The 27,581-nt window shown below is 41.9% G+C and overlaps 1 protein-coding gene across 1 annotated transcript in view; it reads right to left on the bottom strand.

The window, feature by feature from the left end:
* Positions 1 to 4,609: 4,609 nt before the first annotated feature.
* The window catches only part of LOC140736246 (charged multivesicular body protein 4b-like), a 48,587-nt gene continuing 25,615 nt past the window's right edge, over positions 4,610 to 27,581 (bottom strand). Inside the window, exons 2-5 of the mRNA XM_073062177.1 lie at positions 13,423 to 13,600; positions 11,763 to 11,877; positions 6,910 to 7,036; positions 4,610 to 5,695 (exon numbers count right to left, since the gene is read on the bottom strand). Of these exons, the coding sequence (XP_072918278.1) occupies positions 5,634 to 5,695; positions 6,910 to 7,036; positions 11,763 to 11,877; positions 13,423 to 13,600 (482 nt within the window). The 3' untranslated portion in view covers positions 4,610 to 5,633. The remainder of the gene's footprint in view (positions 5,696 to 6,909; positions 7,037 to 11,762; positions 11,878 to 13,422; positions 13,601 to 27,581) is intronic.

Below are 27,581 nucleotides of genomic sequence, written 5' to 3'. Positions count from 1 at the left end.
GATCATCCAACTCAGAACCCTGTACCTGCTTTCTCTCCATACCCCCGATCCCTTTAGCCACAAGGGCCATATCTAACTTCCTCTTAAAAATAGCCAATGAACCGGCCTCAACTGTTTCCCATGGCAGAGAATTCCACAGATTCACCACTCTCTGTGTGAAGAAGTTTTTCCTCATCTCGGTCCTAAAAGGCTTCCCCTTTATCCTTAAACTGTGACCCCTCGTTCTGGACTTCCCCAACATCGGAAACAATCTTCCTGCATCTAGCCTGTCCAATCCTTTTAGAATTTTATACGTTTCAATAAGATCCCCCCTCAATCTTCTAAATTCCAGTGAGTATAAGCCTAGTCGATCCAGTCTTTCTTCAAATGAAAGTCCTGCCATCCCAGGAATCAATCTGTTGAACCTTCTTTGTACTCCCTCTATGGCAAGAATGTCTTTCCTCAGATTAGGGGACCAAAACTGTACACAATACTCTAGGTGCGGTCTCACCAAGGCCTTGTATAACTGCAGTAGAACCTCCCTGCTCCTGTACTCAAATCCTTTTGCTATGAATGCCAACATACCATTTGCCTTTTTCACCGCCTGCTGTACCTGCATGCCCACCTTCAATGACTGGTGTACAATGACACCCAGGTCTCGTTGCATCTCCCCTTTTCCTAATCGGCCACCATTCAGATAATAATCTGTTTTCCTGTTCTTGCAACCAAAGTGGATAACCTCACATTTATCCACATTAAATTGCATCTGCCATGAATTTGCCCACTCACCTAACCTATCCAAGTCACCCTACATCCTCTTAGCATCCTCCTCACAGCTAACACCGCCGCCCAGCTTTGTGTCATCCGTAAACTTGGAGATGCTGCATTTAATTCCCTCGTCTAAATCAACTGGGGTCCCAGCACTGAGCCTTGCCCCACTAGTCACTGCCTGCCATTCTGAAAAGGTCCCGTTTACTCCCACTCTTTGCTTCCTGTCTGCCAACCAATTCTCTATCCACATCAATACCATACCCCCAATACCGTGTGCTTTAAGTTTGCAAACTAATCTCCTGTGTGGGACCTTGTCAAAAGCCTTTTGAAAATCTAAACATTGAGTGCAAGGTTGTTGCTACGACACCACTCCACCAGCTGGTATGTCTCGCTCCTGTATGCCCTTTTGTTATCATCTGAAATTCTGCCAACAATGGTTGCATTGTCAGCAAACTTACAGATGGCATTTGAGCTGTCTCTAACCCCACAGTCATGGGTGCAGAGAGAGTAAAGCAGTAGTTTAAGCACACATCCCTGTGGTGCACCAGTGTTGGTTGTCAGGATAGTGTTTATAGCTCAGGGCTGATGTATTTACAATCCATACAGATGGTAGTCTTCCGGTTAGGAAGTCAAGGATCCAGTTGCAGTGGGAGGTACAGAGACCCAGGTTCTGTAGCTTATCCATCAGGATTGCAGGAATGGTGGTGTTAAACACGGAGCTATAAACAGCATCCTGACATAGGTATTTGCATTGTCCACGGGATCCAAGGCTGTGTAGAGTCATTGACATCGTGTCTGCTGTAGACATATTGTGGAGATAGACAAACTGCAGTGGGTCCAGGCAATGCAAGTATTGCAGGTGGGTCAGTGCAAGTATTGTCACCTTGTTAATACAGAACCCAACTGAAGCACATCCAACTCCAACACATCAGCTACGAGAGTTACAGGTAATTATGTTCAATTATCTTCAGAGGAATAAATATTGGACTTGGGACATCCATCATTATGGACCCTCACCATCATGGAGGGTGCCCTCTTCTCATTACTGCACATCATTATATAGGGCAGTAGCATGGTCGCATAGTGGTAACAGTGCCAGTGATCACCGAAAGGGCCTTCGATTCTTGCTTCTCTCCTCCAGGTGCTCCAGTTTCCTCATACATTCCAAAGGTATACAGGAGGGCTAGTGAGTTGTGGGCGCGGTACGTTGGTGCCAGAAGCGTGGTACTGCAGGCTGCTGTGCGGTCTTCACCAATTTGATTTGATGCAAGTGATAAGATTTTACTGTACCTTTTGATGCACAGGTGACAAGTAAAGCTAATCTTACCATCAGGGAGGGGGTACAGGAGCCTGAAGACCCGCACTCAACAACTCAGGAACAGCTTCTTCACCCTGCCGTCAGATATTTGAATGGTCCATGAACACAGCCTCACTATTCCTCTTTTGCACAATTTATTGTCACAAGTCCTGGTTATGTGACCACTGCTGCCAGGCAGACAATCTCTGAAGAGTATTGATAATGATTGGGGTCATCTGTCTTGTAAAGACGCTGCCCAGAAGGCAGCAATAGTAAATTACTGACAAAAATCTGCCAAGAACATCATAGTCATGAACACCAACATCTTATGACTTGGAATATAATGATGATGATGACATAGTAATCTTTGTATTGCTGCTGCAAAAAAAATTTCATAACACGTCAGTGATATCAAACCTGATTTTGACTCAGCAGGCTGAGAAGTACCTGTGGAGAGGGTGGAATGAATTGATTCTGCTCGATCTGCTGAGTTCCTCCTGTCGATTTTCTGGTGCTCCAGACTGCACCATCTGCACCCTCTTGTGTTTCCCAGGAAGAAGTGGTCCGCAGACCCCTGACAATGACATCCAACAGAAGTAGTGTCATAAGACACAGGAGCAGAATTGGACCATTTGGCCCTTCAAGTCTGCTGCACCATTCCATTATGGCTGATTATTAACCCTCTCAATCACATTTGCCTGTAACCTCTGACACTGACTAATCAAGAACCTATCAACTTCCACTTTAAATGTACCCAATGACCTGGCATCCACAGCCATCTGAAGCAATGAATTCCAAAAATTCACTAACTTCTGGCTAAAGAAATTCCTCATCTGTTCTAAATGGTCTAATAGGTTTCACTGAGACCCCCCCCCCCATTCTTCTATATTCCAGCGAGAACACACCAGACACAAATGATCCTTATACAATAATTGCTTTATTCCAGGGATCATTCTCACAAACCTCCTCTGGACACTGCAATTCCAGCACATCTTTTCATAGATAAGGAGCACAATACTGCTCACAGTAATCCAAGTGAGTGCCTTATAAAGCTTCAGCATTACATCCTTGCCTTTATATTCTAGTCCTCTTGAATGCTAACATTGCATTTATCTTCCTTACCACCAACTTAACCTGCAAGTTAAGCTAGGGAATTCTGCACACAAAAAAAAAACTCCCAAGTCCTTTTGCACCTGTTTAGAAAATAGTCGACACCTTTATTACTTCTACAGGAGTGCATGACCATACATGAACAATTTCAGTCAAAGTTATTATCCTTCAAGCAACAAGCTCTGAACCAGAGGGGATAAATTTCACTCACCCAATACTGAACTGTTCCAATAACCTATGGACTCAATTATAAGGACTTTTCATCTCATGTTCTCTATATCTATTGTTCTTTTATTCTCTGTATTTGCTCTGAATGTCCAGAACAATGCCCAGTGTTGTATATGGTGACGTACAGTTGAAGTCAGAAGTTTACATATACCTTAGCCAAATACATTTAAACTCAGTTTTTCACAATTCCTGACATTTAAACCTAGAAAACATTCCTTGTTTTAGGTCAGTTAGGATCACTATTTTAAGAATGTGAAATGTCAGAATAATAGTAGAGAGAATGATTTATTTCAGCTTTTGTTTCTTTTATCACTTTCCCAGTGGGTCAGAAGTTGGTAGCATTGCCTTTAAATTGTTTAACTTGTGTCAAATGTTTTGGGTAGCCTTCCACAAGCTTCTCAGAGTAAGTTGCTGGAATTTTGTTCCATTCCTCCAGACAGAACTGGTGTAACTGAGTCAGGTTTGTAGGCCTCCTTGCTCACACACGCTTTTTCAGTTCTGCCCACAAATTTTCTATCGAATGGTGTATGTAAACTTCTGACTTCGACTGTATGTACTTTGATAACAAATTGACTTTGAACTTTTGAGTGCTGATACACTTCTTTACATTGTATTCCATCCCTCATTTTTTGTCCATTCTCCTAATCTGCCCAAGTCTTTCTGCAGACTTCCTGCTTCCTCAACATATCCTGCCCTTCCATCTTCATATCAATGTCCTAGGGTTACTGAAAGGAAAGACTTTCTCAGTGCAGACTTTGTCAAGGTTAGATGCCAAGGGGGAGAAAGAGTATCCATCAACAGGCATTTTGTGCATGTGGACTGTTTGTCCCACTTCCATCAGGAAGGAGGCTACATAGCATCCACGTCAAGACCACCAGACTCAAAAACAGATACCTTTCCCAAGCAGCAAGGCTGATCAACACCTCCACCCACTGACTCACCCCTCCACACTCCCAATCACCACCACTTTATCATTTCCTGTCAATCACCTTATGTACAGATACTCCTGTGCCTAATATCACTTTATAGAGATATAATAAATGTTAAGATATCTTAAAAAAAATAAACTAAATTATTATGTTCTTTATCTTATTGTGCTTTTTCTGTGCTGCACCAGATCCGGAGTAACAATTATTTTGCTCTCCCTTTCTCTTGTGTACTGGAAACGACATTAAACACTCTTGAATCTTGGCGTGGTTTTCAAACATCTGGTTCATGACATAGTTACATTAAAAGAAATTTTATTTTTTTCTCTTAACATATTTACAGCATGTTTAAGTAGGATTAGAGAGATCTTGTAATGGATTGATAGCCTCACAGTGCCTCTGTTGTGCTGTATACAGCCCACGTTAAGGAGAAAAATATAACTTTTCAGCTGAAGCAGCATTCAGAAGGTGTCTTGTGTAAATCCATAATAAAACAGATAGGTGAAATTATACCAGATGTACAGAAAGATAGAAGGAATCACACCGCCAGCTTTGATTGACACACAGGAGTGTAGAAATAAGGTTAACTGTAACCATCCCTCCCACCCCTCCCATCCAAAGACAAACAAAACCCAACATACACCAAAACATTCCCGGAGGCACCTGGATAGCGGTAAATCACGTGCTTATACCCAATTAAAATACACTTTTAAAGCAGCTTAAGTCTTGTAGGGAAGAAAATAATTTACAAGCTTTATAAATAAAGAACTCCTTGCTGAAATAAGTATTTTGTTTGGCGGGAGGAGTGGGGGGTCTTCAATTGAGATTTCTTTTTTTGAATGAAATTATTTTTAAATTAATCAAAAATAGCACAGAAGTAATCATCAACTCTGTCTTCATCTCAAGCGAACAATTATGGACGTGCGAAAGGAGTTTTATTCTGGGAACTAAATCGCCACTGCAGCAGTTACAAATGAACAGAAGGATGTGATGTGGCGACTGGCACGAGAGACGGGGTGGGGCATCAGTTCCAGGAGGGGGAGGAGGGAGAACACTGTACCGGATCATTATGGGCTTAAAGATTTTGGCCATTAACAAAAAATCCAATGAAAGACAGATCAAGTAGTACCAAAATGTTTCCCTGCACCTCCTCACATACAGCAAACCATATTGCCACACTGCACACACCCACGCCACCCTCCCCAGAATGGATCCCAGGAGTCATTTAGAAATTTACTCTGCTCACAACCTTCAATGTAGAACAAAAGACCCACAACCATGGCGTACAATAATGTCCGTGCTTTACAAGATGCCCGCCGCCCTCACATATTACTAGCCCATGCTTCGAGCTCTTGCATGTCGTCCTCCTCTTCCTTCTTGGCAGCTGGAAGTAACAAGAAATAGGGGATATATAAATGAAACACACTGAAAGGAACCATCATTGAGCACATCTACACGGAGCGCTGCCACTAGAAAGTGGCATCTAATATCAAGGATCTCCACCAACCAGGTCATGCTCTCTTCACACTGTACCTGCAGGAGGAACAGAAGCCTTAGGTCCCACACGGTTCAGAAGCAGATAGTAGCCTTCAACCATCAGGCTCCTGAATCAGCATGGATAACTTCACTCACCTCAGCACTGAAATGATTCCACAATCTACAGAATCATTGTCAAGGACTCTATAACTCATGTTCTCTGCATTAGTTATTTATTGTTTTTATTATTTGAACAATTTGTCCTCTTTTGCAAAACATGTGCCAGTGATATTAAACCTGATTCTGATTATCTTACAGGTTTGGACAAGACGGATAACAAATCAGCCATGATGGAATGGTGGAACAGACTCAATGGGTTGAATGGCCTAATCTGTTCATGTACCATGACCAACCCCACTCTCAGTTACCTTTGTCTTAATGTATGGGTTATTTTCTACCAAGGTTTTAGTTTCCTCACCTCAAGTAATCTGTAACCCAATTCAAAGTAAATTTATTATCAAAGTATGCATATGTCACCATATAAAATCCTGAGATTCACCCTCTTGTGGGCATTTACAGCAGAACAAAGAAATACAATAGACTCAATGAAAAATACACACAAAAATGTGCAAAAAAACAAAAAAGTAATAATAATAAATAATACTGAGTTGCAGGATCCTTAAAAATGAGTGGAGATTGGGGAATCAGCTCAGAGTTGAGGTGAGTGAAGTTATCCACATTGGTTCAGGATCCTGATGGTTCAAGGGTAATAACTGTTCTTGACTTGGAGTTTTTTAAGGTCCTGTACCTCCTTCCTGATGGCAACAGTGAGAAGAGAGCATGGCCTGGATGGTGGGGTCCTTGCTGATTGGAAGTGCTTTGTTCAGATTGAAGTGTTTGAACAGATGACTGCAGTCACTTCAACCAGCTATAATGAGAAAGGTTAACTTGCTTTCATAGAAACCCGTACCACCCAGTTATTATTGCAGAGAATTTTGCTGTACTTTCATACAACTCGGTACTTCGCAGCAGCTGGGAAGTTATATTAATAGAACACAACCCAGTGTACAAAGGTGGAAGTAACTGTGGTTTTACTGACGCAGATAATGAACAAACACTTACCTGGCCTTTCTGGGAGAGAGGTGGAGGGGACATTGGGAAGAGGCACGTTGTCTGCTTCTCCGATCTCCAGCAGGTTTTTGTCAAGCTCTTCTTGTTCCAGTTCTTCCAACTCAGCCATCAAATCCTCCTACAGAGGGGACAGAAGTATAGTCTCTTGTCACAAACCCCAAGAGAAAGCTAAAATGATTTCACCAGCATTGCAAAATATTTCAATATTTAAACTGGAGGCTAATAGGTTCTTGATTAGTAACAGCATGAAAGACACGGAGAAGGCAAGAGACTGGAGTACAGGGATAACAAATCAGCTATGATGGAATAGCAGAGCAGACTCAATGGGCTAAGTGGCCTAATTAGGGGCAAGTAATCATAATCTTCACCCTGAAATTTGAGAAGGAGAAGCTGAAGTCTGATGCATTAGTATTACAGTGGAGTAAAGGGAATTACAGAGGCATGAGCAAGGAGTTGGCCAGAATTGATTGGAAAAGAACACTGGCAGGGAGGACAGCAGAGCAGTAATGGTTGGAATTTCTGGAAGCAATTCGGAAGGCACAGGATATACACATCCCAAAGAGGAAGTATTCTAAAGGCAAGATAACACAACCATGGCTAACATGAGAAGTCAAAGCCAACATAAAAGCCAAAGAGAGGGCATATAATACAGCAAAAATTGGTGTGAAGTTAAGAGAATTGGGAAGCTTTTAAATGTCAACAGAAGGCAACTAAACAAGTCATTAAGGTAAAGGTAGAATACGAAAGTACGCTAGCCAACAATATTAAAGAGGATACCAACAGTTTCTCAGATAAATAAAGTGTTAAAGAGAGGCAAGAATGGTTATCAGACAGCTGGTAAACTATACTTGAGAGGTAGAAATGAGGGACAAGGAAAAGATGGATGAACTAAATAAGTAATATGCATCAGTCTTTTCTGTAGAGGACACAAACAGTATGGTGGAAGATCCAGGTGTCAGGGGTCATGAAGTGTGTTACTGTCACTAGGGAGAAGGATCTTGGGAAACTGAAAAGGTCTGAAGGGAGATAAGTCACCTGGACCAGATGGTGTACAACCCAGGGTTCTGAAAGAGGTGGCTGAAGAGGCTGTGGAAGAATTAATGAACTTTCAAGAGTCACTAGATTCTGGAATGGTTCTGGAACACTGGAACATTGCAAATGTCACTCTTCACTCTTCAAGAAGGGAGGCAGGCAGAAGAAAGGAAATTATAGGCCAGTTAGTCTGACCCTCAGTAGTTGGGAAGATGTTGGAGTCCATTTTTAAGGATGTGGCTTCAGGGTACTTGGGGACACATGATAAAATAGTCCATAGTCAGCATGGTTTCCTCAAGGGAAAAGCTTACCTGTCAGATCAGTCGGAATTCTTTGAAGAAATAACAAGCAGAATAGACAAAAGAGAACTGGTTGATGTTGTGTAGTTAGAATTTCAGAAGGCCTTTGACAAGGTGCCACACTTGAGGTTGCTTAACAAGCTATGAACCCATGGTATTACACAAAAGATTCTAGCATAGATAAAGCAGTCGCTGATTGACAGGAAGCAAAGAGTGGGAATAAAAGTATCCTTTTCTGATTGGCTGCCAGTGACTAGTGGTGTTCCACTGGGATAGGAGTTGGGATAGATTCTTATGTTGTATGTCAATGATTTGGATGATGGAATTGATGTATCTGTTGCAAAGTTTGCAGACAACACAAAGATAGATGGAGGGGCATGAAGTTTTGAGGAAGTAATAAGGTTACAGAAGGACTTGGATAGATTAGGAGAAAGGGAAAAAAGTGGCAGATGGTATACAGTGGGGAATGCACTTTGGCAGAAGAAATTAAAGGATTGACTATTTTTTAAATGGAGAGAAAAATACAAAAATCTGAGGTGTAAAAGAACTTGGGAGTCCTTGTGCAGGATCTCTAAAGGTTAATTGGAAGGTTGAGTTTGTGGTGAGGAAGAGAAATGCAATGTTAGCATTCACTTCAAGAGGACTAGAATATAAAAGCAAGGATGTAATGTTGAGACTTTATAAAGCACTAGTGTGGCCTCACTTGCAGTATTGTGAGCAGTTTTGGGCTCCTTATCTCAGAAAGGATATGCTGAAACTGGAAAGGGTTCAAAGGAGATTCACAAAAATTATTCCAGGATTGAATGGCTTGTCATGTGAAGGGCATTTGATGGCTCTGGGCCTGTATTCGCTAGATTTCAGGAGAATGAGGGTTGACCTCATTGAAACCTATCAAATGGTGAAGGGCCTTGATAAGAGTGGATGTGGAGAGGGTGTTTCCTATGGTGGAGAGTCTAAGACTGGAGGACACAGCCTCAGAACAGAGAGGCATCTTTTTAGAATGGAGATGAAGAGGGATTTCTTTAGCCACAGATTGCTGAATCTGTGGAATTTTTTGCCACAGATGGCTGTGGAGGCCAAGTCTTAATGTATATTTAAGGCAGAGATCGACAGAGCCTTGACTGGTCAGGGCATGAAGAGATACCGGGAGAAGGCAGGAGATTGGGGCCGAGGAAAATTGGATCAACCATGATGAAATGGCAGAGCAGACTCAATGGACCAAATGGTCTAATTCTGTCCTTATATCTTATGGTCCTTAAGCAGAGGTGGTGAATCTGCTGAGTTTATAGAACACAGAATAGTACAGCACAGTACAGGCCCTTCGGCCCACAATGTTGTGCCGACTCTTAAACCCTGCCTCCCATATGTCCCCCCACCTTAAATTCCTCCATATACCTGTCTAGTAGTCTCTTAAATTTCACTAGTGTATCTGCCTCCACCACACACTCAGGCAATGCATTCCACACACCAACCACTGCTACAGATGACTGTGGAGACCAAGTCATTGGGTATATTGGGAACCAGTGTGATAAGAGTTGAGGATGAGCCAGCAGGTTTACAAGTAGATTACAGGCGTAACGTGAATGTAAGGAAGGATAAGCCAATTACTGGGTATAAATGCAGGTTAAATTGCATCACAGAGGCAAAATTCAAAAGGGTGAAGTATGCAGGACTGAAGCTGCTGTATTTAAATGCACATAGAATTCGGAATAAGATGAACTCATGTGCAATTAGGGATTGGTCAGTATGACACTGCAGGCATCACTGAGTTGTGGCTGAAAGAAGACCATTGTGGGGAGCTTAACATCAAAGAATATACTTTGCATCAAAAGAACAGGCAGGAAGGCATAGGTGGTGTGGCTCTGTTGGTCAGAGATGGAATTACATCTTTAGAAAGAGGTGACCTAGGGTTCAAGAATGTTGAATCTTCGTGGGTGGAGTTAAGAAACTGCAAGGGTTGAACAAAAACATTATTGGAATCATACTTAAGTGTCGAAATAGTAAGCAAGATGTCAGGTTGAGATTGCAAAGGGGTTGGAAAAGGCATGTAATAAGAGTAATGACACAATTGTAATGGGAGACTCCAATATACAAGGGGATTGGGAAAATCAGGTTGGTGTCAGATCGCAAGGGAGGGAATTTGATGACTACCTACTTGATGGCTTCTTAGAGCAGCTTGTGCCCAAGCCTACTCGGGGAAAGGCTATCTTAGATTAGGTGTTGTGTAGGTCTTTGAAATGTGGGAGGAAACCTATGTGGTCATGGGGAGAATGTGTAAACTGCTTCCAGGCAGCATCAGGAATTGAACCCAGATTCCTGATCACTGGCACCGTAAAGCACTGCGCTAACTGCTGCCATTTTTTTCGGCATTTAATTTTCCTTTTATGTTAAATCCGATCTTTCTTATCTGAGTGAAATTTACCCAGCTCCTAACCTTTATGTCTCATTTATGGCAGAGCTACCTCTTGCGTACTGCATTTAACTTAGGACCTGGATTTTTAATGCTTTCTTCCTTACCGGTACAGTTTTAATGCCAAAATACTGGGCTGAACAATGGAGCAGATTAAAATAGCACACTGATGATCAGCAACCTTGACACTTCTCTGATCAGCTCATCCAGTGTTTTAAATCAATGGTAGTCACTCCAGAAGTCACTATTCCTCACTCAAACTTCACAAGCACTTACAAACTAAGCACAAAGGCCCAAACAACCACTTGTAAAAAGACAAGAAGATCTGCAGATGCTGGAAATCCAAGCAACACCACAAAATGCTGGAGGAACTCATTAGGTCAAGAAGCATCGATGGAAAAGAGTAAAGCACCAACATTTTATGTGCAATGCAACCACTTGCAAACTTAGTAGACTCCAATACACAAGATCAGAAAAAGCCCAAATCAGCCAGTTTCACTAGCCTCCCCACCATCAAGGACATCTCCAAAAGGTGATGTCATCATTAAGGGCCCTCCCCACCACTAAGGACATCTTCAGAAGGCAGAATATGTCATTAAGGACCTTCATGATTCATGGCATGCCCTCTTCTCATTGTTGCCATCAAGGTGGTGGTACAGGAGCCTGAAAGCACACACTCAATATTTCAGGGACAGCTTCTTCCATTATCGGATTTCTAAATGGACCATGAACCTATGAATTCCACCTCGCTATTTTGATCATTTTCCCCTAAGTTTTTATTTTTACATTTCTTATTGTAAACTATAATAACTGTTTGTATTGCACTGTACTGCTGCCACAAAACCACAAATTTCATGGCATCATTGTAGAGACAGGTACGTTAGGGACATTTAAGAGACAGGGACATGGATGAAAGAAAGATGGAGGGCTATGTGTGAGAGAATGGTTAGATTGATCTTAGAGTAGGTGAAAAGGTTAACACATCATGGGCTGAAGGGTCTGTACTGTTCTGTAATGTTCTATGTCATGTCAGTGACTCTGTGTACACGGAAACTGTAAGCTGCTTGATTCTGTTTTAAGTTCAACTGCACTTCAATATTTACCTCATCAAAATCTTCACCGAAGCCCACTGGTTTTGAAATTGCATCAGAAATTTCCTGTGCCAGTTCCTGCTGTTCTGTGATGTCTTGCATTAGATCGTCTACTTTGTCAATGTCCCTGAAAGGGGAAAGCAATGTAATGAACCAGTTATGCAGCTTCATTCAAATACACAAACCAGAACTTTTAGGTGACTTTATTATTCATACACTGGATGAGGTTACTGCTAGCACAACAATCATCTAATGATCATTCCTTGATGCTTGGATGATATAGCTGGGAAACTTTTCCTCCATCTATCCATGACAAACTTTAGTTCTTTTGTCCACTATAAACTAGTGACCACTCTATTAGGTACACCTGTACACTTGCTCTTTAATGCAAATATCTAATCAGCCAATCATGTGGCAGCAACTCAATGCATAAAAGCGGTCAAGAGATTCAAGTTGTCGTTCAGATCATACATGAGAATGTGGAAGAACTATGATTTCAGTGACTTTAACCATGGAATGATTGTTGTAGCCAGATGGGATGATTTGAGTATCTGATAAATTGCTGATTCCCTGGGATTTTCATGCAGAACATTATCTAGAGTTTGCAGAGAATGATGTGAAAAACAAAAAAAAGTGAGCAACACTTCTGTGGGCAAAAACGCATTGTTAATGAGAGAGGTCAGAGGGGAACGGCCAGACTTGTTCAAGCTGACAGGAAGGTGACAGTAACTCAAATACTATGTGTTACAACAGTGGTGTGCAGAAGAGCATCTCTGAATGCACAAGTCGAACCTTGAAGTGGATGGGCTACTGCACCAGAAAACCACACCAGGTTTCACTCCCAGAACCTAATAAAGTGGTCACTGAATGTACAGGAGTTTCTATAGGACTAAGGAGGATAGCAAGAGGATTGGTTTCAGAGATGCCCCACTCCTCATCAACTGGTCATTTCACCAGTCAATGGAGTTAGTATCACATTGAGCCACGTGAGGCCAGCAAGGTAGCATAGTGATTAGAGTAACCCTATGAGAGCACCAGCAGCCCAGGTTCAATTCCTGCCACTGTCTGTAAGGACTTTGTAGTCTCCCCATAACCATGTGAGTTTTCTCTAGGTTTCCTCCCACATTCCAAAGATACACATTAATTGGTCACACAGGGGTAACTGGGAAGTGCAGGCTTGATGGGACAGAAGGACCCGTACAGTGCTGTATCTTTAAATAAATAAAAATATGTCTTGTATCCTAAACCCAAGGTAAAGCACTGTCAAAATAATGGGGGCTGGCTATCGCCAGTTGATCCTATCTTTCCTTGTGCCACAGCTCAAGGTGACCATACTGATTGAAGGTGACACCTTTAGCAAGTGTAGGTTAGGAGCGATTACATTTAAACACTGAGTAACTGGGCAGAGATGTTCCAGCACAAGAACTTTAAAACCAGTAGCAGGAACAATTAGCAGGAACTATGGTCATGAGCTTTAAAATGGAGAAATTAGTCCAATACATATAAAAGGCTTCAGATATGGAGAAATGTTGACTAACAAAAAAAAATAGAAGATCAGTAAGTTCAGTTGAGTACTGCACAAGCAAATATTTCTCTTTTATAACAGGACTGTGGAACGGGAAGGAGGATGTCTATAGTGTCAGAAGAAGACAGGAATAGTGTTGCCGCTTACATATTTTCATGAGCTGCTTTCATTGCCTTGGCAGCAAAACCCATGTTCTTGAGTACTTCTGTGTTAGTGTTTGCATTTTCCAAGGCTTCTCTCTGGAACTCAATGGTGGACAGCGTACCATCGATCTGTGTAAGCTGTTTTTCGTACCGCTTCTTGCGTTTTAGAGCTTGTAGAGCAGCTGTGTAATGGAGGAATAAAACAAGTGAGCAACTTTAACTTGGAAAAATGTCACCAGTATCTTTGGCACATTGAACCATCTAAACGAGACACCCTATGGATCTATTCCACCACCTCAACTGCAAGCTGTGCCTTTACTTCCCATCAATATTCACGGTTTATTTCAGAACCTATGAGGCTTGAAACAATAAAAATGTCAGAGTCAAGGTCGAATTTTATTGTCATGTATGCACAGGTCCAATGGAAAAACTTAAGATACAGCAGCATCACAGGCACACAACCTGCACAAGAAAAACTACACACAGGAACACAATTACAATAAAATAATAAGATCCACTGGAGTACAAAGTGTTGATATACTGAGGTAGTAAGTAGGATTGGTTCAAGAATCGAATGGTTGAAGGGAAGCAGCTGTGAGATGGTACGGCCTAGACGGTGAGGATCTCAGATGATAGATGTTGAAGCAGTGAATCAAAATGCAACCCCATGTAACTGCATTTGTGCAGACAATAATACTGAAAATGTTATACATGGACTCCACAACAGAAAATCAAGGGAAGAGCAAAAATACAGGAATCCCATAGCAGTGTCAAAGCAGATGACAAAACAGGAATAAAACAGGAACCAAAACAAAGTGTGAAATCCTGTTAGTAGACTCCAATTTGAAAATTAACACAGAACAAACTAGTTCACTCTAAATGCTGAATATTCGGGGGGGGGGGTTTGTTTTACGGTTATATAGTTAGTTATGACATTTTTGCTTTCAGGTCTCCTGACCCATCTTGTGCTATGTAGAACAGCACCACTGGCTTTAATCCTGAAAGAAAAAGGCGCTACGGTAGTGTAGTGACCCTGCAACATTTCACTGTGCAAGCGATCATTCTGTCATTGTCTTCAAGGAGTTTGCATGTTCTCCCTGTAACCGCATGGTGCTCCAGTTTCCTCCCACATCCCAAAAACATAAGCTTAGGTTTAGTAAGTAGTGGGCATGGTGCTGGAAACACGGTGAAACTTATGGGCTGTCCTCAGCACATCCTCACACTGCTTTGGTTGTTGACACAAACAAAAAATTTCATGTTTTGTTGTCCACGTGACAAATAAAGCTAATCTTTAACTGGAGATTTAACAGCTTGCTGAACACACCCATCCACTATCTTTGGAATACCGAAATCATTCAGGTTGGCTCAATTTGATAATAACCTTTCATTTTATGAAGAAGCTCTTAAGTGAAGAAAGAAACCAGTTATTTTTCTACTCTGAAGGTTGGGAAGACAGGCCGATTGCCAGAACCAGCAATGGGCACAAGCTCTTGATGTTCTGGGATCTTCCTGGTATTACAATTGTGGTATTCCCCACAACATTTGTGGGGAAGTTGGAGGATGGGAGAACACAAGGATTCTGGAAAGGGATAGAGAAAAGCCGGATTGGATCAGTCACCGCACAACTGTGAGCACCAGTTAAGTTCCTAAAAAATCTTTTCATGGCTGTACTTAATCCTGGCCATAATTAACTGAATCTCTGTGCAAGAGCACAATATGGAGTCTTACCAAGCATACATAAACAAGTGAACCCTCCCAAGCAAAGCTGCAGAAGTCTTAACCTACTGCCAAAACACAGTGGTTTGCAGTAAACAGCATGGCCTATGAATACTAAAGTCAAAGTTGCTATGGCAACTTAACCCAGAATGCATTAATGTAAAGTATTGGATTGCTAAGCAAGCTCAGCAATTAATGGCAATAAAACCACAGTATCTGTAAGCAATCTTGACCTGAAAATGAGATGAAATTTTGCATGTGCATGCGACAAAACATTCTATCAACAACTCCACTCGACTCCGCAACGTTCCAGCTTCAGTCTAGATTGATCCAACAATCCAGTTCCCTCGCTAACGTTTACAGTTCTACACCACCACTGGTCTTGCCAAATCCCATGCACTCTGGCTGTTTGCCCAATCAGGCAGAATTTAAAATCTTTTTTAAGATTGCAATCCACTTCACAAAACACAGTTACAGCTGAGGCAAATACCATTTTCCCTTTCATATTGTCTCCCTATAACTCCCCTCCCCGCCTCCCTTTCAAAAATCATTTAGCAAAACCACTTCCGCCATGCTTTCAGGAAGTGATTTCCAATTGTGGAAGCTTGTTGTGCAAAATAAAATTTAATTTCCCTGTATACTTTTCCTGGGGCAGCACTTTTAGCAGAACACTTCACAGTGCAGTTCAATTCCTGCTGCTGTCTGCAAGAAGTTTGTTCCTTCTTCCTGGGACTACATGGGTTCCTCTGAGTGTTCCAGTTTCCTCCCACATTCCAGACATGCGGGTTAGTAAAGGTTAGTAAACTGTTGGCACATCACATTGGTGTCGGAAGCATGGCAACACTTGAGCTGCCCCAACACATCCTCAAGCTGTGTTGGTCATCAATGCAATGATGCATTTCAGCCTATCACTGCTTCCATGTATGGGACAAATAAAGCTAATCTTTAATCCAGTTGTCTAAATACCATTAAGTGGAAAATCTCACTTGGGCAGTGGAAGGAACTCAGCCATTTTCAGATTCACTAGAGGCAGATAAACATATTGGGCAACTACACGCAGGGACTAAATAATGCAAAACTTCAGTGTGCATTAGCTCCTTCTTCCGCACATAAAAACATATGTGGTCAGATCTCTAAACTTCTTAGTTAAAAATATTTTGCAAGATAACTTGTTGACTTTTAAAGCTCTGCAGAGCACTGGAGAGACTGTACCTGAATTTATCCAGGTTGAAAGTGCACATTCAAGGAAGAATATACTTGGCAAACTGGTTTACTAGGATGATTTCTAGAATGAAGGAGCTGGCTTATGAGGAAAGGATGAGAGATTGGATCTGTATGGCATCTAAAACTCTGTCAGACTTCTATTGATGAGAAGTGGGGAGTAAACTGACTGGCTGCATCATAGCCTGGTATGGAAACATCAACACCCTTGAAGAGAAAACCCTACAAAAAGTAATGGAAATGGCCTAGTCCATCACGGGTAAAACCTTCACCACTGAACACATCTATATAAAACGTTGTCGCAGTAAAGCAGCACCCATCATCAGGGAACCCCACCACCCAAGGCATGCTCTCTACTCACTGTTGGCATCAGGAAGAAGATACAAGAGCCTCAGGACCCACACCAAAAGCTTCAGTATCAGTTACTACCCCTCGACCATCAAGCTCTTGAACCAATGGGGATAACTTCACTTGGTCCATCACTGAAATGTTCCCACAACCAACAGACTCAATTTCAAGGACTCTTCATCTCATGTTCTCAATATATATTGCTTATTTATTTATTATTACTTTTTCTGCTTTTGTATTTGCAGAGTTTGTCTTCTGCACTCTGAACACTTTAATTGGGTGCTCTTTCATTGATTATGTTATGGTTATTACTCTATAGACTTATTGAATATGTCCACAAGAAAATGAATCTCAGGGTTGTATATGGTGACATGTATGTACTCTGAACTTTAGATCAATGCTCATTGGAATTTAGAAAAATTAAATGATTTTACTGGTGCATATGGAATTCTGATGGAGAATGAAAGGGTAGATTCAGAGAGGAGGCTTCCTCAGTGCCAGTTTCTAAACTTAGGGAGCACAGATTCAGAAGTTGGGATCACCTATTTCAGATAGATGTAAAAAGAACTTCTTTCCAGTTTCAATGGTTCTTGGAATTTTTTTTTATCCCAGGAGGCTGTAAAGGAGTCATTGAATATATTCAAGATATAAATGGATTTTGCCTATACTACATCGGAGCCAAATGGAGTCGGAAATCAAAGAGTGCGGGAAATAAATTCAAAGTAGATTTATTATCAAAGTACATATATATTACTATGTTGTACCTTGAGATTAATTTTCTTGCAGGCATTTACATATGCAGAAAAATTAAAGAAATACAACAAAATCTATGAAAAGCCACACGAAGACTGACAACAACCAACACACAGAAGTTAACAAACTGTAAATAAAAGTAGTAATGTTGAGAAGAGGAGTTAAAAAAGAAAGCAGGAATAATGCTCTCCCACCTCTACCTATACTGGCACTGGAATGAACCCATTTATCCTCCTTTAAACACAGCACAAACCTCTAAGACCATGATTTTTGCTTGATGCTCTCGTAGAGTTTTAAAGCACATTAAAGGCTTTAAAGTCCAATTCCTCAGTGGACAGCCGGAGTGGGCTGGTTTGATGGGCTAAGCCATTCAAAACTGATTGACACCTGAGACCCCGTGAGTAGGGATAAAAGTGAGGTCTGGGGAGACACCCCTCAGACACACCAAGAGACACACTAGTGAGCACTGCTTAAATGTTGGAACCCATGAGAAAGTGTGGGGCATTGAAGACCGAACGAAGGATCGGTCAATTTTAACTCACAGTGTTTATAGCGAGGCTGGTGGGGGCTTGTGTGTGTGTCCACCCCTGCCTGGGTGACGAGTCCCACCATAGAAGAACGGTCTAGCTAAAGGACAGAGGGGTCATACTTGAATGGCCACAACAACACATCGACCGATCAAGATCGTACAGGAAGGTGTGTGAGTGTCTCTCTCTCTCTCCCCTCCTCCCCCCCCAAAAAAAATTACAACACATCGACCAACAACTACCTCAGCCTGTATGAACTGAACTGAACTTTATATTCACATATGACAATTCATTATCCCCTAGACATCGATAGAGCTTGTTTATTATTGATTATTGTTATACCCACACTTTTAGGTTTAGTATTGCTAACGTGTATTATCTGTATATTTGCATTGTTGATATTGATTTGTATATTTTACTAATAAACACTGTTTTGATAATAGTACCAGACTCCAACCGATACTTCTATCTTTGCTGGTAAGACACCCAGTTACAGGGTACGTAACAGTAACTCTAGGGAAGATAACCTCCGGTCCCATCAAACTTGTGAGATTGAGATGCGAGCCCACCCCAAATCCTCGTTTGTGTGGATGCTGTCATTTGCTACCCTGTTACAAATTAATGCCACAAAACAGACAGTACACTGCATATGATTCAAGAAATTATATTTATGAATCTTAACTGAAGGGTTAGTAAAAACAAAAAGGGCCCATTCTAATTCAACAGTCAAAGGTACACAAGTTGGAGCTCATCTTGAACTTCTCTGTCACGCGCTGGGCCTTCTGTTAATGTGAAAGCACACACCACCTTCCGAAAGTCGCCCACAATCCATCTCAAACTAACGGGTCTCCCACTGATCATATGCTATGACCTGTTTTCCACGGCATCTTCTCTCTTCATCTCCTCTCAAACAAAAAAAAAACCTCAAGCCCAACTTTACTGTCCCTCAGCAAGAAAACCTCCCGCTAGTTGGATGGCACACATTCCACATCATCCCTTATCTTCAACAATAACCCAAACAGGCTGAAAGCAGAATAGCAGCTCTTACAGCGCTGCTAAATGAAATACCTACAGCATAACAATAAAGATGTGAACCAGGGCATTACACACAGAACAGTACAGCGCAGTAACAGGCATTTTCCTCTCATCAATCAAGGTTCCTTTACCTTGCATGGCTCCCAATGATATAGCTCAGCACTCAGTTTTGTGTTTCACTTATAAATTACTCACATTTCCCAACTGGTAATGCTATTTTACTGTATGTTATTCTACTACATACACACGAACACGCAGGCACGCACGCACACACAACACTTTAAAGCCCTGGAGATTAATGCTGACTTTGTACAACCATATAAAGTAGATCCTCAGCAGCTCATCTCCATCTCTCCTGATTTTTGTTATTAACAAGAGACATCAATGGAAATAAACATTAAAATACAAAAGCTGTTTGCTGGTTCAGCATAGCAACACACAGACAATGTTGGAGGAATTCAGCAAGGCCAGGTAGCCTCTACAGAGAGAAATATTGTTGATATTGTGGCCAGAGACCCTTCATCAGCACTGGAACCGTTTATTCCTCTCAATAGATGCTACCTGACCTGCTGAGTTCTTCTAGTAGTGTCTGTGTTGAAGATTACCAGGATCTTCAGAATCTCTCATGGTTCAGTACAAGCTTTTCAAATCAACACAAAGTCTAAATTACATCCTCTATTTCTGGAAATTTGCTGCATCATAAGGAATTTTCTTTACACAATGAAATAGAGGAGTATATTCTACCATCTCTCACCACTGCATCCCCACCCCATCCATTCTAAGAACAGGTCCGTCAGTCCGTATCACCAGGGGCTGACCTGATGCCTCAATTTAGCTTCACCTCTGAATCTAACACTTTCTCATTTCGTTAGTTTAAACATCAATTGATCACAAAGTTGGGTACCCATAATCTAAAGTTAGAACTCTATAGATTTTGAACCTTATTCACGAAGCAGTTCTAAATGGTCCATACCCTATTCTACAACTATACCCTCTAGTTGTAGCCTCTCCAGCTCGGAAAACAACCTCATGCATTTACCCTGGCCACCACTCTCAGAATCTTAAGTTCGATGAGGTTGCCTCTCATTCTTGTCAAATTAAGTATACTCTTAATCACTGAATTTTACAAGAATGAAGCGATCAACCTTACTTTTGCTAAACATAGAATAACCCGCTTCTATCTGTTACGAATGAGGAGCAAATCTGATGGGCAGAAGGGTACAGAATGGCCAATGCCCGCCCCCCCCCCCCCCTTTGAGAATCGCAAGATCACTATTATTTCGGGTCTGATACCCAGGAAATGAGAGAGATACACCTCATGTCAGTAATGAGAGAGAGACGCAGGATAACAGGAAAGGCAGTTGTTATTGACAACGCAGGAATACACAAAAAGTGGAATGTCTCCTTCTAACAAAAGCGGAATGGAACCACCGATTACTGCTATTGTCTCTTGGAGAAGGAACTGTGTATTGAGAACTGTACTATTCATTGAAACCCCTCGGGGGCAGCCAGAGTGGTCTGGTTGAGGGATTGCATCATCCCAACCTGACTGACACCTGAGACCCCGTGAGTGAGGATAAAAGTCGGGTCTGGGGAACACCCCTCAGACACACCAGGAGAAACGCTACGAGACCGGTGGGGGGCTTGTGTGTGTGTCCATCCTTCCTGGGTGACGAGTCCTCCACGGAACGGTCTAGCTAAAGGACGAATATGGATCAAGATCGTAACAAGGAAAGTCGGCAAGTTTCTCTCTCTCTCTCTCTCTCTAACAATTGCCACACGGCGATCAGCAACGACTGCAGCCTGTATGAACTGAACTTTATATTTCCATCGGACAATTCATTATCCCCTAGACAACGATAGAGCTTATTTCTTATTGATGATTATTATACCCGCACTTTTAGGTTTAGTATTGATGACGTATATTATCTGTATATTTGCATTGATATTATTTTTGTGTATTTTTACTAATAAACACTGTTAAAAATAGTATCATCAGACTTCAACGGCTACTCCTATCTTTGCTGGTAAGACACCTAGTTACAGGGTTCGTAACATATCTGTCAATCCAGTGAATTGATAACACCATAAGACATGGGAGCAGAATTTGGCCCATTGAGTCTGCTCCACCATTTCATCTTGGCTGATTTATTATCCCTCTCAACCAATGGTCCTGCCTTCTCTCTGTAACCTTTGATACTTCTACTAATCAAGAATTTATCAACCCCCGCTTTAAATATATCCAATGACTTGGCCTGCACAGTTGACTGTGGCAGTGAATTCCACAAATTCACCACTCTCTGGCTAAAAAAATTCCTCCTTATCTGTTCTAAAGAGAAGTCCCTCTATTCCAAGGCTGTGCCCCTCTGATCCTAGACTCCCCCATTGACTTCAAAATGAACTTTTTGGGGGGTGAGTAGAGAGAGAACAGTAGACAAGAGCTGAAATCTCTGCAAAACTCTATACACCATTAGTTGGATTTGGTTGCTATGGTATTCAAACCTCCTTTCAATAAAGGCTGGTGCAGATCACTTGTAGCATTGTATCATGATTCCTTAATATCCACATTGATCAAATCCAAAAATCTACAGACCAGTGAACGAGATGGGTTCACGTTAATATAGAAAAGTTATAAATAAATATAGAAAAATATAGAACTGCAGCAAATATAATACTTGTTTGTGACTCCCAAACCCCAAATTTATTAAACCTACAAATGAAAACCAGATTGAGTAAGACTATTAACACAAAAGATTCTGTAGATGCTGGAAATCCAGACCAACACAAACAAAAACACACACACACACACAATGCTGTAGGAACTCAGGCCAGTCGATGTTTTTGGCTGAGACCCTTCTCAGGTTTTTATTATCCAGTTAAAAAGCAGCAACATGAAGAAGTTATTGCAAAACATTCCCAGAGTGATTTAATTAGTCAGAATCACAGAAAAATACAATGCCAGAAACAGGCCCTTTGGCCCATCCAGTCTGTGCCAAACTATTTAAACTGCTTTGTTCTATCAGCCCACACCAGGACCATTGCCCTCCATACCCCTGTCATTCATGTACCAATCCAAACGATCCAAAAAGTGAAATCATACCAAAAACCTATCCATTTATGTGGGGAAAGCTCAGGCAAGCAGAACTGCATTCTCACTCAGCTTTACAGGGTATATATTCCCAAGATTGAGTGCTAATGGAATCAGCACTAAAGCTGTCCTTACACAGAGATGTGGTAATGGTTATACCACTGTGTTTGAGATCTGGCATCAATCCTTGCCTCTTCCCCTGCTGCCAAGATGGAAACATGGCCAAGATCCAAGCAATGAAACAGTTAAAAGTGATCTCACTGCCACATGATCGGGTGAGTCACTGAGGAAATGTTTAGTGGCTGGGGTTGGGCTCTTGACCTCTGCTGGAAACTAGCAACAACAATTACTGTTGTGGTTCTGGCCTATGAGCCGTTTCCACAGAAACAGAACGGAAAACAGCAGCTTCCATTATGTCCAACAGATGGTGCTGAGGAGGCTGTAGGATCAGGGCAGTAACATAACACACACAAAATACTGGAGGAACTCAGCAAGTCGGGCTGCACCTATGTAAAGGAATAAAGAGCCGACATTCTGGGCCTAGACCCTTCACTAGTATAGAACAGGTAGACCCCAAGTTAGGAACACCTGGTATAGAATCCGAGAGCCAGAAGTCACTGAGCCAATTGTATCCATGCCAACCCTTTTAAAGAGTGATCCAATCTCTGTGATCACTGCTAAAAATAATTCCTTCAAGTATTTTGGAATTCCTTACGGAAGTGAAATCAGTTCCACTATCATCTGCCAGCTTATACTCCTTCCCCTTTGGCTTCTGCCCCCTTCCTTTCCAGTCCAGATGAAGGATCTTGGCCTGAAACATCAACTGTTTATTCATTTTCATAAATGCTACCTGACCTGCTGTGTTCCTCCAGCATTTTGTGTGTGTGCTTTGGATCTCCAGCATCTGCAGAACCCCATGTGTCTGGGCAGTCTGTCAACATAGGGAGTGGCTGCTACCAGCCCCCAGAAATGGCTACATTCACTGCCCATGCGGGAGTGAACCAGTGAGCCCGGCATCCAAGTGGCTGTGCACCCATGGTAACGTCAATCCTGGGGAACACTCTCTGCACATTACCTTGTATGCTCACTCCACACCTAGTCACACAATGATGAGGTCACTATTACATTGCTGTGTGAGTGGAGGACAGGGATCTATGCCAAGTTCTTGGCTTTGCATCTCAGAACCAGAGATGACGACTTCATTTTTCCAGAAATGTTTAGGGGAATCCTCGCCAGACCTTCTAAAATAAACCTGTGTTCTATAGGGTAGCACTAAGCAAGGTAACAGAATGGAGATATCAAAGAATTAGCACCTTTAGACCCAGTAGTCCAAATGGCTTTCTATGTTCTGTCAGTTTCTAGAAGCTATCTGCTAAACTGGTAAAGGGCTCCATTTATAATGTGGTGGATGCGGGTTCCATGTCAGCATTTAAGGGAAGTTTGGACAGGTACATGGATGGGAGGGGTATGGAAGGTTCTATTCCGGGTGCATGTCGATGGGTCTCGGCATGTTTGACATGAACTAGATGGACCAAAGGGCCTGTTTCTGTAGTATTCTATGACTCTATAAACAGACTTGGTTATCAAAGAATTCAAACAGAGTGTAGTTTGCCTCTGACACACAGATAAATACAAACCTAAAATGCAGTCTACCCACAGTTATCAAGATTAAAATCAAACTCTAAGAATCAAGAGGAAAAACAAAGGCTTCCCCGTATTTCTCAGGGAATGTGCTATTCAGGAAGGCACTATACGAGGTGTTGCCGGCAAAACAAAAATGAGCAATGCTACCAAATATTTCTGGTTCAGATGAGGGATGCCCCACAGCATTCTACCATACAGGACGAGCAGCCTACGTGTGACAGAACTGCAAACTTTATGTTTCTGGAGCTCAGTTACACATGAAATAGCAACTTATCAACAGTGCAGCATGAGAAGCACAAACTATGCAGCTGATCTTCCACCACAGGGTTTTCTCATAACCAGTTTTCAGATTTGCACGACTGGTAAGAATGGCTAGTGGACTTTTGATACTGTGATACAGAGATAATAGCCCCACTTTAAACCATAAATTTGGGAATCCTTAAGATCCATGCTGATGCATACCAATTTAACATTTAGGGAGATATTCAATAATAGCTTCTACTGCTTATGAACAGAACTCCATTTCTGGGGTTGAATGCTTCCTGCCTAACTAATTATGAGTTCAAAGTATAGTACATATTATTATCAAAGTGTATATATGTCACCATATATGAGCAATGAGGAAGGGTTAGTTAGCAATCTTGTCGTGCGAGGCCCCTTGGGTAAGAGTGACCATAATATGGTGGAATTCTTCATTAAGATGGAGAGTGACATAGTTAATTCAGAAACAAAGGTTAGCTAAGATAGACTGGCAAACGATACTTAAAGGGTTGACGGTGGATATGCAATGGCAAGCATTTAAAGATCGCATGGATGAACTACATCAATTGTTCATCCCAGTTTGGCAAAAGAATAAACCACAGAAGGTAGTGCACCCGTGGCTGACAAGGGAAATTAGGGATAGTATCAAGTCCAAAGAAGAAACATATAAATTAGTAAAAAAAAGCAGCACACCTGAGGACTGGGAGAAATTCAGAGACCAGCTGAGGAGGACAAAGGGCTTAATTAGGAAAGGGAAAAAAGATTATGAGAGAAAGCTGGCAGGGAACATAAAAACTGACTGTAAAAGCTTTTATAGATATGTGAAAAGAAAAAGATTGGTCAAGACAAATGTAGGTCCCTTACAGTCAGAAACAGTTGAATTGATCATAGGGAACAAAGACATGGCAGACCAATTGAATAACTACTTTGGTTCTGTCTTCACTAAGGAGGACATAAATAATCTTCCGGAAATAGTAAGGGACCGAGGGTCTAGTGAGATGGAGGAACTGAGGGAAATACATGTTAGTAGGGAAGTGGTGTTAGGTAAATTGAAGGGATTAAAGGCAGATAAATCCCCAGGGCCAGATGGTTTGCATCCCAGAGTGCTTAAGGAAGTAGCCCAAGAAATAGTGAATGCATTAGTGATAATTTTTCAAAACTCCTTAGATTCTGGATTAGTTCCTGAGGACTGAAGGGTGGCTAATGTAACCCCACTTTTTAAAAAAGGAGGGAGAGAGAAACCGGGGAATTATAGACCGGTTAGTCTGACATCGGTGGTGGGGAAAATGCTAGAGTCGGTTATCAAAGATGTGATAACAGCACATTTGAAAAGAGGTGAAATCATCGGACAAAATCAGCATGGATTTGTGAAAGGAAAATCATGTCTGACAAATCTTATAGAATTTTTTGAAGATGTAACTAGTAGAGTGGATGGGGAAAGCCAGTAGATGTGGTATATTTAGATTTTCAAAAGGCTTTTGACAAGGTCCCACACAGGAGATTAGTTTGCAAACTTAAAGCACACGGTATTGGGGGTATGGTATTGATGTGGATAGAGAATTGGTTGGCAGACAGGAAGCAAAGAGTGGGAGTAAACGGGACCTTTTCAGAATGGCAGGCAGTGACTAGTGGGGTACCGCAAGGCTCAGTGCTGGGACCCCAGTTGATTTAGACGAGGGAATTAAATGCAGCATCTCCAAGTTTGCGGATAACATGAAGCTGGGCGGCGGTGTTAGCTGTGAGGAGGATGCTAAGAGGATGCAGGGTGACTTGGATAGGTTAGGTGAGTGGGCAAATTCATGGCAGATGCAATTTAATGTGGATAAATGTGAGGTTATCCACTTTGGTTGCAAGAACTGGAAAACAGATTATTATCTGAATGGTGGCCGATTAGGAAAAGGGGAGATGCAACGAGACCTGGGTGTCATTGTACACCAGTCACTGAAGGTGGGCATGCAGGTACAGCAGGCGGTGAAAAAGGCAAATGGTATGTTGGCATTCATAGCAAAAGGATTTGAGTACAGGAGCAGGGAGGTTCTACTGCAGTTGTACAAGGCCTTGGTGAGACCGCACCTAGAATATTGTGTGCAGTTTTGGTCCCCTAATCTGAGGAAAGACATTCTTGCCATAGAAGGAGTACAGAGAAGGTTCACCAGATTGATTCCTGGGATAGCAGGACTTTCATATGAAGAAACACTGGATCGACTAGGCTTATACTCACTGGAATTTAGAAGATTGAGGGGGGGATCTTATTGAAACGTATAAAATTCTAAAGGGATTGGACAGGCTAGATGCAGGAAGATTGTTTCCGATGTTGGGGAAGTCCAGAACGAGGGGTCACAGTTTAAGGATAAAGGGGAAGCCTTTTAGGACCGAGATGAGGAAAAACTTCTTCACACAGAGAGTGGTGAATCTGTGGAATTCTCTGCCACAGGAAACAGTTGAGGCCGGTTCATTGGCTATATTTAAGAGGAAGTTAGATATGGCCCTTGTGGCTGAAGGGATCAGGGGGTATGGAGAGAAAGTAGGTACAGGGTTCTGAGTTGGATGATCAGCCATGATCATACTGAATGGTGGTGCAGGCTCGAAGGGGGCGAATGGCCTACTCCTGCACCTATTTTCTAAGTTTCTATATACAACTTGAGATTATTTTTCTCGTGGGTATACTCAGTAAATCAAAGAAACACAATTTAATTAATAACAGCACACAACAGGACAATCAATGTGCAAAATGCAACAAACTGAGCAAATACAAAAGAAAAAATAATAACAAATAAATAAGCAATAGATACTGAGAACATGAGATGAAGTTTCCTTGAAAGTGAGTCCACAGGTTACGAGAACAGTTCATGATGTGGCAAGTGAAGTTATTCCCATTGGTTCAAGAGCCTGATGGTTGAAGGGTATTAACTGTTCTGGAACCTACTGGTGAGAGTTCTGAGGCTCCTGTACCTTCTTCCTGATGGCAGCAGCAAGAAGAGTGCATGGAATAGGTGATGGGAATCCTTCATGATGGATGCTGCTTTTCTGAGACTTTTCCAAGCAGATGTGCTCAATGGTGGGGAAGGCTTTAACCATGATGGCCTGAGCTGTATCATGCTGAACCTTCGCAAACTTCTAAGGATGTAGAGCCACTGCTGTGCTTTCTTCATAATTACACTTACGTGCTGGGCCCAGGACCCTCTCAAGCCCTGATCCCTGATGAAGACTGGCTCAAGGATCTTCGGTTTCCTCCTCCTGAAGTCAATAATCAGCTCCCTGGTATTGCTGACATCGAGTAATTGTGTGGCACCACTCAGCCAGATTATCACCTTTAATTTGGCCAATGACAATAGTGTCGTCAGCAAACTTAAATATGGAATTGGAGCTCTGCTTAGTCTCACAGTCAAAAATGTAAACTAAGCAGAGCAGCGGGCTAAGGACTCTGACTTGTGCTGCACCTGTTCTAATAGAGATTTTGGAGGTGATGCTGTTGCCAATCCGAACTGACTGGGGTCTGCAAGCGAGGAATTCAAGGATCCAATTGCACAGGGAGATATTAAGGCCAAGATCTTGAAGCTTACTGATTAG

This window comes from Hemitrygon akajei, chromosome 11 (assembly GCF_048418815.1).
Source record: "Hemitrygon akajei chromosome 11, sHemAka1.3, whole genome shotgun sequence".
NCBI lineage: Eukaryota > Metazoa > Chordata > Chondrichthyes > Myliobatiformes > Dasyatidae > Hemitrygon > Hemitrygon akajei.
Note: the sequence above shows the minus strand (reverse complement) of the source record. Positions and strands in the feature narration are given on the sequence as shown.